The 15,120-nt window shown below is 35.7% G+C and overlaps 1 protein-coding gene and 1 pseudogene across 2 annotated transcripts in view; both read left to right on the top strand.

The window, feature by feature from the left end:
* The window catches only part of Dync1li1 (dynein cytoplasmic 1 light intermediate chain 1), a 37,799-nt gene that overhangs the window by 745 nt on the left and 21,934 nt on the right, over positions 1 to 15,120 (top strand). The window contains exons 3-4 of the mRNA XM_004857831.4: positions 13,068 to 13,184; positions 14,020 to 14,250. Of these exons, the coding sequence (XP_004857888.2) occupies positions 13,068 to 13,184; positions 14,020 to 14,250 (348 nt within the window). The remainder of the gene's footprint in view (positions 1 to 13,067; positions 13,185 to 14,019; positions 14,251 to 15,120) is intronic.
* On the top strand, positions 126 to 12,400 carry LOC147826398 (cAMP-responsive element modulator pseudogene; annotated as a pseudogene). Its single transcript, XR_015439523.1, has one exon. The product of XR_015439523.1 is annotated as a cAMP-responsive element modulator pseudogene (transcript).

A 15,120-nucleotide genomic window follows, 5' to 3' on the forward strand; every position in this document is an offset into this window, starting at 1 on the left:
GTCTTTGTGCTGACCACCGGTTTGGCCGCGCCCCGCCTCCCGACCTGTAGCTGACAGTTGGGGGACCTGGGGAGCCAGGTCCTCTACCCAGACCCGCGGGGACCCGCCCTCCTTCAGGTCTTTCTCCTTACCCCTGAAGATGGCAAGGATTCCAGTGGCCTGGGGTTTACCTAGAAAACAGAGACAAGGTTTTTTTTTTGGCTACTGTTGTTTCCCCATAATAAAAATGGGTAGCAGAAGGCTCTTTGTGAGAGCTCTAATGCAAATGGTATGCCATTAATATTTAATAGCAGACTCTTTGTATGATTCACAGAGAAGCTAGAACAGAGACCTGGTAATCGTGATAAATACGCTTATTTGTTTTTGTTTTTGTTTTGGTACCGGGGATCGAACTCGGGACCTTGCGCTTTCGAGGCGGAACCGTTGAGCTAAATCCCCGGCCCAAATATGCTTATTTGATTCAGTTTTCTCAGGTACAGTGGGCTCGTGTTGCATTTGCCGTTTTTTAACTGTCGCTTAATGATTCTGGAATTTGTAAAGGACAGTACAACACCTTTCTAGTTTAATACATCAATTAATACATCAATTTTCCTGATTGTCCTGTATCCCTCAGTTCTCTGGAAGTTATGTGGTTTTACGTATACTGACTGGGGGTTGAGTTCAGTGCACCATGGGAGATCAGTTCGAAAGTTCCTATTTTTGCAGGCTTAGCTTCTGAATCATTTACAATAGAGATTTCTTCTGTATTTTCAAAGATTCTTCAGTATTTCTTTAAATGCAAGATATTGAAGTTTGACTTATAAGATAATGGTTAAATTTAAAAACTTTGGTATTTGTGTCTCGGTACTTTTGTTATGTACATCTGTCTAAAAACAGGAAACAAATGCTATTTGACAGGATCCATAGTTTAACCGGAATGATTAAATAGGAAGAAATTGCTTATTTTCCATGAACTGCTACCAATCCAGAATATAATTCTTGACGTTGTTTAAAGCTACATGAAGCTAGTTGAAAAATTACCTTTTTACCTTTCTTTTTAATGTGATTGAAAGTACTCAGTGTAAATTATTCTGGATTGAGTAAAAAGCCCAATCACGTTCAGGCTCTATGATCTTAAGCAAGTTGCTTGAAATGTGTAAACCTCAGTTTCTTCATCTTTAAAATGGATGTTCTAGAAATAATACCTGCCTCCTGGGATTGAGGGAAGATTAATTGGGATAATGTTTGTAAAGTGAAGACAGTGCAATGACTTTTTGATGTTTATCTTAACTGAAATAGAAAACATTTTTCAGAACTCTCTTTAAAAATTGAGTCAGGGCTGGGGATTTAGCTCACCGGTTCCGCTGCCTGCCTCGAAAGTGCAAGGTCCCAAGTTTGGTTCCCGGTACCAAGAAAAAAAAATTTGAGTCTGCCTGCATGAGTAATATTGATAAGGCAGAGATAAATTAGAATCTAAAAGCAAAAGAAAAAAATTCAAGAAAAAAAATTTTTTGTGTGTGTGTGTGTGGGGGATCAAACTCAGGACCTTGTTCTCGCTTGCGAGGAAGGCAAGAAAGTGTTTTTAATTTAGTAATTTAAGCAAATTGTTATAATTACTAAACAAAAATAGATTTAGACTGTATGACCTCATTGAAATAGACTATGTTTAATTACTCTATGTTAATAAGACTTCTTTTCAAATACTCCAGTTATAGAGATAAGATTCCTGAATTGTTTTCTTTTGGTGAAGTCTCTCCAGTTATTCTGGTTTTTTTTTTTTGTACTGAGGATCAAACTCGGGACCTAGTGCTTGCCAGGCAGGCGCCGGAACCACGGAGCTAAATCCCTGGCCCATCTCCACTTATTCTTGTGTGGTAGATATTATGTGGGTGGTTAGGGATGGTGATATTGTGCAAAACAAAAGCAGTTTCGTTCATTTTTTTGGTTTATCTAATTTGGACTGAATTTTCCCATGTGGTTTATTATTTTTTTAATACTCTTTTGACACTAGGTTAATACTTATGTACTGAGAGGTCCCAGACTACTCCACACATCCACATTTAAAATAGATCAAATTTCCTTTTTTATGGACTTAATGGTTCAGAAAGCTCCATCTGGCATCAAGTTATATAACGCTTGAAATTTAATCTTTTTCTTTCAGTACAACTGGGATTTTCATAAAGTTCTTTTCTGCTTTGAAAGAAGACAACTGATTTTTTATACTTATATAAATTGGGTTAATTTTTCTGAAATACTTCTAAAGATTCCTTGGAGACATTTTATTATCACATGTCTTTGCAGTATTTAATCTGTGGTGATAGAGCAAAGACATATAGGAATTGTGGTTTTCTTCCTTATGAGTTGGAGGGTGCCAGATAGGGAGGTCCTTGACCCTAATATGTCTTTCATGAATGATAGTGGTCTCTGGAGTCCCATATTTTAAAAACCAGATCTGAGACCACAGTAATGCTTTGTATTTCCTGAACGGTGTAGTAAAGAAAGGATGATATAGGTCTGTGTACCCCCTCCCACACACACTCACACACAAATAGCAATTTCACATCATCTCCCCTCCCAGTGGAGGAAAGGAGTCAGGGCTAGGGATGTATGTAGGTACATTTTCCTACAAATCTCCTTTTCCAATTTGGGAAGGGTATGTTAATGAATTTTAGAGACCAGTTAAATGGGTTTTCCAAGGTCATACTACTATAAGAATCCTGTGTTCTGTGACTCTGGTGTGGCTTTCCAATTTATTAGAAGTCTCTGCAAGGGAGAGAGTGCCAGGTACAGAACTTTAAACTTTTCATAAGGCCAGGAATTTAGCTCAGTGGTGCTGCCACCTGCCTCCAAAGTGCAAAGTCCCAAGTTCGATCCCCGGTACCAAAACAACAACATAACAACAACAAAAACCCTTTTCATACTCAGTGATTATCTTTGATCAGAAGTACTGGTAATTATTTTAAAGGAAAAATTAAATATTTACTGGATTCTGGGGTGTAGTTATTGATGTACAGAATTGGAGCTATGACACTTGTGGTTTTTGTTTTGTTTTGTTTGCAATACTAGGGATTGAAGCCAGGACCTTTGCACTGAGCAGCATCCTCAGTTTTTTTTTTTTATTATTTTGGGACAGGGTCTCACTAAGATGCGAAGTTGCTCACATTGGGCTGGAGCTTTCGATCCTTCTGCCTCAGCCTCCTAGAGTGCTGGGATTATAGGCATGTACCTTCATGCCATGCTGACACTTGTGTTTAAAAAGTTATTTAACCTATCTAGGCCTGACTCTTAGTGAAATCCAGAAACATTATGGCATTATTGTTTAATCATTCTTTCTTGAAAGACTTGGTGAATAGGTTTCAGTAAACTTTGATATTGAAGGATTCTTGTGCATGTATTTTAAATAGGGTCTAAATCATAAATTATCTGTTTAAGTGTTATTTTCCCTCAATTTTTATTATAATTACCTTTAATTATATTTTAATAGATACCTTAAATGCAGTTTTTCATATGTTGATTACTTTCTCATTTTTAGGTAAGAAAACCCCCTAATGAAAATAACAGTAATATCTAACATTGACTCATTACACATGCCAGTCTTGTAAGGATTGTTTATGTACTTTATCACTGTAAAGATCAGGAAACGGACCCAAAGCTGATCAGTAAATTGCCACAGGGTTATAGAGTTGGAAAAAAGCAAAACCAGGATTCAGAATTGTGTGGCCTGGATCCAGACACAGTACCCCTTCATCTCTGAGCTGGACTTTATCACCCTAAGGAAAAGAACTTTTTTTTGTAGGAAAAGTAAGAGGATGGTTAGCAGTTATTAAGGAATTTTATCTGATAATGAGTACCTGTTTCAGTGCAAATTTATTGATTTAGATGAATTCAATTCATTGCCACCCAAGATATGCAGATAATCATGGTCCCCAACATAGTGGCTCACTTTATAGATAGGAGATCAGTGTAACTTTCTGATTTCCAGGCAGTGTGGATTACTGAAAACTGGCCCTTTGGCAACTCAGTTAAGCACTGTCTTTTTCATCTGCAAATTAAAACTATTAGGATTTAGTGATCTCCAAAGCCTTAGTCTGATCTGACATTCTGTATTTTCTAAAAAATTCTAAATCTTCAAACCCCAGTACCAAAAAAAAAAAAAAATCTAAACCTGTGGAAATGTTGTAAGACATATTAAAATTGGGCTTAAATTAATTGGGGTATTGAATTCCCCCTAGTAAAGAAATCTAGAGTCTCTATATTGTTTCTTTCCTGAAAGCATTAATCCAGAGTACTGTGCAGCAGAAAAAGTCTCATAAAACATTATCATCAAGAAGTATCTTATTTAAAAGTCTTTTTTTTTAAACTCAGGAATAAAACTAGTCTCTGTTACGCTTGGGTTATTGTAAGTACGAAACCTCAAGATATACAAGCGTGAAACTAAAGATCTGTTTAAAGAAGTGACTTGTAACTATAAAGGGAATGCATGGTTTTCTGTGTGAGGGCTGATTTTAAAAATAATGAAGAGACTTACTAACTTCTGAGGAGCTGGTATTAAAAGATCCAGCCAGGTTCTATGACTTGTGGGCAAAACATATTTTTATTAGTTGAGGTATTTATTGCTTTTTCTGGGATGATTAGTTATGGGAATATGATGCAAAGAATAAAGTGATGCAAGAATAGAATACCACATATATGATACTGACTTGATGATTTTCAAAGGATTAACATGAAATTGTTATGTGTTTATAAGGTGTTACTACCACTAAAAATGTACAAAATAAAAAATTTTTTGAGAGTCAGTATTTTATAATGGTCAGAGTCAGCAAACTTTACATGGGGCCAGGCAGTTAATAGTATAAGCTTTGCAAATCATATGGTCTTGATTGCACCTCCTCAATTCTGCTCTTGTCCCAAAACAGCCCCAGACAATATATAAAAGGATTGAGCATGGCAGTGTTTTGCTAAAACTTTATTTATAAAAACAAGCAGCAGACCAGTTTGGACCTGTGGCCTGAAGTTTGTGAATCCCTTCTTTTAAGATATGGTCATCAGTTTTATCAATAAGCATAGATACCAGTTAGTAGAGGTTTCTGATTAGTAGGATGTGATGTTTGAACATATTAGGTGCTCAGTGAGTATGTGTTGCATGATTGATGATCAGTTTTTACTTAAGTATCATTGTTATTTCAGGAAAGATAAAGGTGTTTTATATACTGTTTCCCCCAGTGCTACTGTCAAAAACAGATAACAGAGCTAGAATTACAGATATAATCTGATAGAATGGTTATTCAGCTAGTGTGAAGTCCACATGAGAGAGAAGAATGTCAGCAAGAGCCCTTTGAAAATGCAAAACTGAAGAACCTTCACTTACAAAAAAGAAAAGTTAAAAAAGGGGTCCTGTCACCCATAAATGAACTAACCTTTTTTGGCCTGTTTTCTTTATTTATAAAATCAGGGCAGTAGCTATCAGAAAGACCTCACAGATTATCTCTTTATTCATGTGTTTATCAAACATTTATTAAAAATGTGCTTAGCATTAAATACTTTATTGAGTCATCTGGGGAAAACAAGACTAAGATTCAGTGCTTGCCCTCCAGAAGCTTATAAACTCCTGTGGGGAAAAGACTTAAAATAATTAGCATTATTTCATGCTAATTAGATCATGAAAGATTTTGTGGAAATGGTAGTATATGCATAACATTTTTAAAGTAGAGAGGGAGAGCAGTTTAGTTTGAGGGAACATGTGAAAAGGGTCTCATATATGCTGAAAAGGCTTGAGCAGTTTGGGTATGGTGGAAGGAGTCTTAAACTTAGAGCCACAAGGTCTGTCAGCTCTTCCATTGTTAGAAACTGTAGGATTGTGAACATTATATAACATTGTGACCTATAAACAGATTATTTCATGAAAGACAAGATATTACATCCAAAACACCTCTCAGAATTGGAAGTCACAGAGGCTGGGGATTTAGCTTAGTGATGGAGCACTTGACTACCATGCTGAGGCCCTGGGTTCAATCCCTGGCACTGCGCAAAAAAAAAAAAAAAAAAAAGGAAGTCTCAGACTGAGAGTGTAACTCAGTGGTAGAGCACTTTTCTAGCATATGTGAGGTTCTGGGTTCAATTCCCAGAACTAGTAGAAAAAAAATTGGAACTCCTGTTTTATATTACAAAAGTAATGTGTGTTTTTTGCCAGAGTAAGAGAAAAATAGAAGATAAGGAACTGAATATAATGTTTCTACCACCTAGAGATAAATAATACGCATTTTTATGTGTATATTTGTTTCTGTATACTGTTTTGTAATTTGATTTTTTTAACTTTATGTAGCATGAATTTTTTTGTTAATAGATAAGGCTTATCACTTTTATTGACTTAATAGTATGTATGGCTATGCTTTAATTGTAATTGATTGACAAGTCATTATTATACCTTATTTCTCACTTATTCACTATGACTTTTGGATGAATTCTTAGAAGTGCAATTGGTAGGACAAAAGTATGTATCTTTTAGAGCCAAGGATTTAGTTCAGTGGTGCTGCTGTCTGCCTCGCAAGTGCAAGGTCCTGAGTTCGATCCCAGGTACAAAAAAATATATATATATCTTTTAAATCTTATATTACCAAATAGTTTTCTAGTAAAGTTGTATCATTTTACTTTTTTACCACAGTATGTAGGAGTACTTGTCCAGCATAATTCCTAACATTTTATTTTAATCTTGACCTAACTGGTAGGCTAAAAATTGTATCTTAATTTTAAGATAATTTAACTGTAGAATATATATCATGAAGAACCATTGCTTAAGTAGGACTTTGACCTCCTGGAGCATAGGAACTATTAGTCGATATTGGGATTAGCATTTACTAGGCTTTGTAAATGTTGTTGAATTAAACTAAATGATATTTAATTCTTATATAGGTGGATTGTGAGAGTAAGAAAAGTGATTTAAGTTCTATTTTTTCAGTGTAATGTGGACTGCTGAATGATGAAATCCAAAGGTAGGATTTTGGCTAACTGTAGGGATAGGAACATTCATATATTGCTCCTGTTATTTGTGTTGGATGTTCGCTAGGGTTTTTTATTGTGTAGTGTGTGTATTTTGTAGTATTATGTAGTTTACAGAGAGAGTTTTGAGCCCCAGGTTGCACAGCTTACCTAGTATTCAAGAATGGGTTTGTCTTTCTGCTACAGAAGTATTCCTTGACATTTGGAGGGATGTAGTCTTGAACAGGTGCATGTAACCATTCACTTACAATCACCCGGACCTGCTTCTGGTTAGCAGCCTCTGTTTCCTTTCTTTACTCATGGTGGTGAGGGAGAGCATATACTCTGTGATGAGGGAGAACAACAACACTTGGTAAATGCAGACCAAAAGCATTCACCTCTGGGTCTTCCAGATAATCGAAGAGAATCTTGCAGATCTGAGCCAAAAGTAGCTCATTGAGCTACTCACGACTCTTTGTCACCAGAGCTTCCAGATAGAATAGAATGATTTATTTAATTTATTTTTTTGAATGATTTATTTTATATCATGCAAGGCCAAATAAAAAATGTCAACTTGACAATGTTGGTATCTTGCTTAAATATGACAAGCTAGACCTATGATAGGTTTAAATTCCCTCTGTCCTTGTCATGATGCTGTGGACCATAATGTAGCCAGTAGTGGTGTGGAAGTAGTATTAAAATTCTGCAGAGAAAGCAGATAGATATCTGGCACATAAAACCTGCACAAATCAAGAAGAGTACAGTGTTTCAGCTTACAATAGGAGAGGAAACTCAGAGAAGGAAGAGGCAGAGGGCTGCTTAATTTCTACTTGTGGTCATCCCTGTTTATCTTGAGCTGGAGGAGAATGACTAGAAGCTACTACAATTTTTTAGTATATGTGCGGCCAAAGTGAGCACTAGAAGCTACTCCAGGAACAAAAAGATAGCAGTGTGGTATAGTATATTCAGGTACACTAGCTGGATTCAGATCCTGACCCTTTAGTAAGTTGCTTTATCTTTCAGATAGAGCTGCTTATTTTCTAGGATTGTTGCAAGGATTACATGCAGTGATGTTTGTAAAACACTTCAAACAGTGGCATACTAGCTGGGTGTGGTGGTGCACTCCTGTAATACCGCAGTCAGGAGGCTGAGGCAGGAGAATGGTGAGTTCAAGGCTAAGCCTGGACTATGCAGTAAGATCCTCTCTTAAAAACAAACATCCCCTAGGGGCTGGAAATGTAGGATAAGTAAAGAAGAAAGTGGAGAAGGAGCAAAGAATTGATTGCAGATGTCTTAATAATGAGCAAATGTGGCAGAAAAAAAGTATGTTAAGGCAAATATAAGACAAATGGCCATGGAAACCGTGGACTTCCAGCAAGATAGACATGTAACGGATTCTGTGGCCGAGAGCAGATGCTCATCTGCAGACTCAGGCTGAGTGAACCGCAGTCCCCACTTTAGCTCAGGTAGCAACAATTACAGAGACAGATGAGTCTGCAGATTTTGAAGGTGTAATTGATTCTCATAAGTGTAAAGAAATCCTTTCACGAAGACCCTCTTACAGAAGAATTCGGAATGAACTTTTCTCTGATGTGCCTGGTGTTCCCAAGATTGAAGAAGAGAAGTCAGAGGAAGGAGGAAGACCCCCCTGGCATCACCACCATGGCAGTGCCAACTAGCATAGATCAGACGAGCATGGGGCAATACAGTATGTATGCGGCAGTTCGCTGTGATACAGCAAGTCTTCTCCCGTTACATCGAAGCAACTCGGGTGTTAGCAATTCACTGTTCCGTTTTAAAATGATCCCCATTACCTAAACTGTGTATCATAGAATGGAAAGTATTTGTGAAAGCAAAGAGATTTGAACTGACAGCTATGATACACTTTTGAAAAGTAAAAATCTTCTTGCTGAATATAGAAGAACATTTGGGAGTAAAAATAAAAGAGTTTTTCCAATTATATGTTTATAGTCATCACAAGTAAAAGTTTAGGTTTTCTGTTGTCTTTATGGTGCATGCAAACATGGTATTTATCTTTCATTCTTGTTGGCATTTGTTACCAACATATTATTAATCTAAAATAGGGACATATGTTTTCTAAATTATGTTTTAAATCAAATTCTGTTTTGACTACCCTCTACTGTGTTAATATGTGCTGCATTTTTTTCTAAAACAATGAAAAAATGATTTAATTTTTTTAAACTTAAGCAACTGAATAGATTTTATTTGAAATTTTATGCGTTGAAAGCTCCAAACAAACATACATTCACATGTAAAAAACCAAAAAAAATCCCCTCCCCAAAGTGGTATACTGTACTTTAAAGTGTTCAGGATAGCAGTTACCATTAAGATATTATGAGTACTTAAGTGTTCTGCTTTGACTACTCATTTTCACCTGATTCAGATTGTCAAATTATCTAAATTTTTATCTTTTTTTTTGGGTACCAGGAATTGAACTCAAAGCCTCACACTTCCCAGGCAGGCGCTGCACCGCTGAGCCTAATCTAAATGTTTATTATATTTTATTTTATTTTATTTTGGTACTGGGATCAAACTTGGGTCTTTTAATCTAAATTTTTAAAGCAGTGCTGGTACTTTACAAATGAGTTTTATTTCTAGTATCAAGAAATAATGAGTGAGTTCATTATTATTAAAAAAACAAAAACGCTGGGTGTAGTGGCTCACACCGGTAATCTCAGCACTCAGGAGGCTGAGGCAGAGGATTGCCACGAGTTAGAGGCTAGCCTGGGATACATAGAGAGTTTGTAGTGAACTACATAGCAAGACACTGTCTCAAAAAACAAAAAACAACTACCCATAATTACCACTATTAGAAATAACCAAGTTATCAATTATTTCTAGGTGATATGCTTTTTATTCTTTAGCTTATACTTGAAAGTTTTTACAAGTATATATCTTTTATTCAGAAACTTTCATATTTAAGTTTTTGAAATATTAACAAACAAGCAGGAATAAACACATTTGAATTTTCTGACCCTTACGAAGTTACCTTTTCACTTTCATTGATAAACTACATATTGTGTACAACATGATACTTTGAAATATGTAAATAGTAGAATGGCTCAGTTTGGCTCATACCATTTTACTTTCTAACATTTAAAGTGAATTAAAGTCATATAGTAATTTCTAGGTCATGATAAATAACTACATGGCTAATTGCTAATTTTTATAGATATAAGCTTTAAAAATACTGCACATTGTTTTTAAGCTTCTATTATAAGGGTCGTTTTTTTTTTGTTTTTTTGTTTTGGTACCGGGGAGCAAACTCGTCCTTGCGCTTGCAAGGCAGGTGACGGAACCACTGGGCTAAATCCCCGGCCGTACGGGTCGGTTTTTATTGTGCTCTATAACGTTTCTGTGGAATAATCAAAATTATTTTAACTTGGAGGACATCTTTAAGGAAAATAGTCTGTCAGAGTAACGTCTCTAAAATCTTTTTTTCTTTTTAGGCAGTGTCTTGCTATACTTTCTAGGCTGGCATGGAACTTGTAATCCTCCTGCCTCAATTTATAAGAAGTGGGATTGCAGGCATGCACTACTGTGTGTGGCTTTAAATTATTTTTATTAATAAGGTCTAATGGTGAAGTGACTAGATAGCCTTTTTTTTATTAATAAACCTGAAGTGACTAGATAGGATTTTTTTGTTTGCTTATAGTTCTCAAACAATGAAAAACCCAAAAATTATAAATTGAAAGCCATAAAACTATAGAATTGATAGAATTCAAATTAGTGACATCAATATAACAATGTTTTGCTGAAATTAATTGTCTGTGTTGGGTTTCATAGTTCAGAGATATTTTATTTTTCACTGGGTAACTTAATTTCCATTTTAAATATGATGGATCATCATTGTAATCATTGTCATTAACATAGATATTATTACTTTGCTTTTTTCAGTACTGGGTTTAGAAATCTGGGCCTTGTGCATACCTGGCCAGTGGTCTTCCACTGAGCTACATCCCCCATTCCCATGTTCTTCTTATTTTTTTTAATTAAATAAAATTGTGTATGTGCATGTATGTAGTATAACATATTTTGGAAAGTATGTACATTATGAAGTAGCTAAATCAAACTCATTGATATGTTTATTACCTTACATAGTTGTCATTTTTGTGGAGAGAACACTTAAAATCTACTCTTTCGGCATTTTTTCAGAACATAGTATGTTATTATTAACTCTGGTCACCATGGTATACAATAGACCTTTGGAACTTATTCCTCCCATCTAGCTGAAATTTTGTAACCTTTGACCAACATCTCTTCTACTACCACTCTAGCTCTCAGGAGCCATCTACACTTACTTCTATGGGATCAACTTCTTCAGATTCTACATATAAATGAGATTATATGATATTTGTCTTTCTGTGGCTGGCTTATTTCACTTAATATGTTCAAATTTAACATTTTTTTTCCCCCGGTACTGGGGATCGAACTCAGGACCTCATGCTTACAAGGCAGGCGTGGTGCCACTGAGCTAAATCCCCGGCCCCTTATTTCACTTAATATAATATTCTCTGGGTTCATCCATGTTGCTGCAAATGGCAAGGCTTTTTTTTTTTAATGACTATAATGTTCCATTGTGTGTGTCTATCACGGTTTCTTTTTACAGTCATTTGTTGATTTAATATCTTAGTTATGAGGAGTAATGCTTCAATAAATATAGGAATGCCAGTAGCTCTTCACATACTGATTTGATTTCTGTTGGATATATTAAAGTTTTTTATTGCCTATTTAAGTTTACATTTACTATTACAAAGTGTTAGAAAATGGTTCATTGAAAAGAATCAGTCTTGCCACTACAGTTGAGTGTGGTGGTAAATGCTGTGGGACACTGTCTTCTTGAGTTTGACATGCCTGTGTGTGTATTCTCTATTCTGGATGCATCACTTGTGCCCTTATTTGGCACTAAAAGAATTATAACACCAATGCAGAGAAGGGCACTGTAATCTTGTGGCAGCATTCAGATATATAGATGGTCATTCAGAAGATCTATAATGTATGTACTTTTTTTAGGTTAGCATAAAAATGAAAATAAGTTTTAAATTCTCCTGAGTTCATAAGACTATTACACGCAGCCTTTAAATAGTCAAACTATTTACAAAGCCTTAACCAGAACAGCTAACAACTACTGTAGTTTTAAACTTTTTCCACCTATGTAAAGTTTAAATCACATGATTTCATGCCATTAATACCTTTTAAGTCCATTTTTAAAATTTTTGTCTGTTTTACGTCTCTTCTACCCTTTTCTTAGTATCTCCAACATGTCCCCTTCTCCATACTACACATTTCTTATGGCTTCATGGTTCTTGTGAAGGTTACAGTTTTCTGTCCCAGTTAGTCTGGATATACTTCCCATCCTCCATGGTGGATGGAGGCCAGTGATGAGTCTTTACCTGAGAGCCAAGAGGGAGAGTCTTTTTTTTCCTCATAGATTAAAACCAAGATGACATGAGTGGTACTTCCCGAAGCTGCAGTGTCCTACTTTATCTCCCCATCCTCTGAAAATTACCCACAGAGGGAAGCCATTTGTAATAGGATAGAGGAAGACTTAACAAGAGGAACCCACAATACTGGAAGAGAGTAGTGAGGGAGGTTGCATCTTTGATTCTATAACCTGCTCAGTTACTGTCCGTCAAATTACCTTCATGGTTGAAGCTAGTTCAAGCTGGCCTTTTCACATGGCACAGGAAAGCATTCTGAAATGATCTGTATTTTAATTAAAAATATATCCATCATTCACTCATTCATTCATTCATTTTGCAGTACTGGGGATTGAACTCCAAGGTGTTCTACCTCTGAACTACATCTCCAGCACTTTTTATTTTTTTATTTTGAGGCATTGTCTTTCCCCCCTTTTTTTTTTCTCTACCTGGTACTGGGGATCAAACTCAGGACCTTGCACTTTCGAGGCAGGCATGGTGCCACTGAGCTAAATCCCCAGCCCATAGGCAATGTCTTGCTAAATTGCCTAGGTGGGACTCAAATTTGGGTTCTCTTGCCTCAGCCTCCCAAGTGCTAAGATTATAGGCATGTCCCACCACACCAGGTTATGTCTCCCCACCCCCACTTTTATTTTCTTTTAATGTATTTAGGTGAAGATGGAGCTGGAAAAACAAGCTTAATCAGGAAAATTCAAGGAATAGAAGAGTACAAGAAAGGAAGAGGATTGGAATATTTGTACTTAAATGTACATGATGAAGACAGAGATGGTGAGTGTCATATGTTTTTTTAAGTCTGTTCTAAGGTACATTGCTGCTTACCTAAGTCTTTGACTTCTTAGTGTGTCATTTTTTACTAGGAGTTCTGCAGTGTCATACTGGTCAGTAAGTAGTTATGTTTAGGTATACTTCCATTGATTTAGGATTGGGATTCACATAGTGATAATTCTTGTGCAGACGTTAGCCTTTTTGAAGAATCTTAAATTTTCAGTTCATTTTTCCTCAGGTAGTAATTATTTTGCTGGCTCCCTTTCAGTCTCTTATTTTCTAATAATGTAATCTATTGCCCAGATATTTTCATCTGATCAGCCATTGTTTTCTTCTGTATTCTACTAACCTTCTCATTTTAGTCTATAATATCTTGAGTACACAAGGCTCTATCTGCTGATAGAAAAAATATAAACATGTTATATAATCTCTTGTTTCTGGATTAAGAAATATGAAGTAGAGAGATGGACACAGTGGCACACACCTGTGATCCCAGCACTTGGGAGGCTGAAGCATGAGTACTACCATGAATTTGAGGCCACCCTGGGCTCCATAATGAATTCAGAGCTATACTTAATGAGGCAGTGTCTCAAAGAAAACAACAATGACAACAACAGAAAAGAAATATGAAGTAGAGGATGCTGTGCTTGTTCTGGTTGGTCATTAAATCACTTTAGGCCTTTACTTAATTGGTAATGTGACCTAAATAGTTGAAGTTTATCAAAGTTAGTAGAGATCTCCTGTGAAAATGCCCTGAAATATGCCAAGTAGTATTGTCAGTTGAATAATGAGATGACTTAATCCCGTTGTCCTAGTAACTTTGTTTTGTCTGTTACAGATCAAACAAGATGTAATGTATGGATCTTAGATGGGGACCTATATCATAAAGGGCTCCTTAAATTTTCACTGGATGCCATTTCTCTGAAGGACACTCTAGTTATGCTGGTTGTTGATATGTCAAAGCCTTGGACTGCTTTGGATTCTTTACAGAAATGGGCAAGTGTTGTTAGAGAACATGTTGACAAATTGAAAATTCCTCCTGAAGAAATGAAAGAAATGGAACAACAGTGTGAGTAGCCTAGAAATATTAACATACGTTTCAAATACTTAAGGTCATAGGTGATTATAAAAATCATTAGGAATTTTTTCTCTGAATAAGGTTTAATGAAGGAAATAATGTAGCTACTGTTTTTGAAATTCAGTTTGAGTAATATGCTAGTTTTAATATAGTTTTAAATGGGAAACATACACAGAATAGTAACCTCTTTGGTACAGGTGCCCTTTCTTGCCAAAAAGTTGTGTGTATTCATTTTGAAAAGTAGTTTTTCAGGGTAAAAAAAATTTGAATCTTCAATTGCTCCTTTGTAGCAATTTTATTTCTTGATTAGTAATCTTATCAAATGAAACATGCCTGAAAAGATGATTAACAACATAAATAAAAAAAATGTTAAGCCACTTTTATTATTTACAAAATACAAAATATATTTTGAAAATGCACATGTGAATTGAGGATTTTTATGAAAGTTATGAAAATGACACAGGATTATTTTTGATAGATTGTAAACCAGTGACGTTTTAAAATTTCATTGGAAGTTCTTCATTGACCAGTGTTGTACTTTGCCTAAGAAAATACTTCAATGAAATACTTTGTTACTGTTAACTGATAACTTTCAGGGGAAATTGACAGGCTACAGAAAATAATAAAAATTTAAGGTAACGTATGCCCTAAATCATTGAAAAAGATGTCTAAGTGCTTTTAATCTCTACTTTCTTTTCCCTGTTGAGCATTGCCTGTGGAGTTTTTGTTTGTTTGTTTTTTGTTTTGTTTTTCTCTTCTCTCTGAATTTTAAGTTTTTTACTAGGGTAATGGTTCTCAAGCTGTGGTTCCTGGACTACCAGCATCAGTATTAGTATAGCTGTAAACTTCTCAGAAATACAG

This window comes from Heterocephalus glaber, unplaced genomic scaffold, assembly GCF_053883595.1.
Source record: "Heterocephalus glaber isolate CG9 unplaced genomic scaffold, H.glaber_assembly_v1.0 deba00001472, whole genome shotgun sequence".
NCBI classification, from domain to species: domain Eukaryota; kingdom Metazoa; phylum Chordata; class Mammalia; order Rodentia; family Bathyergidae; genus Heterocephalus; species Heterocephalus glaber.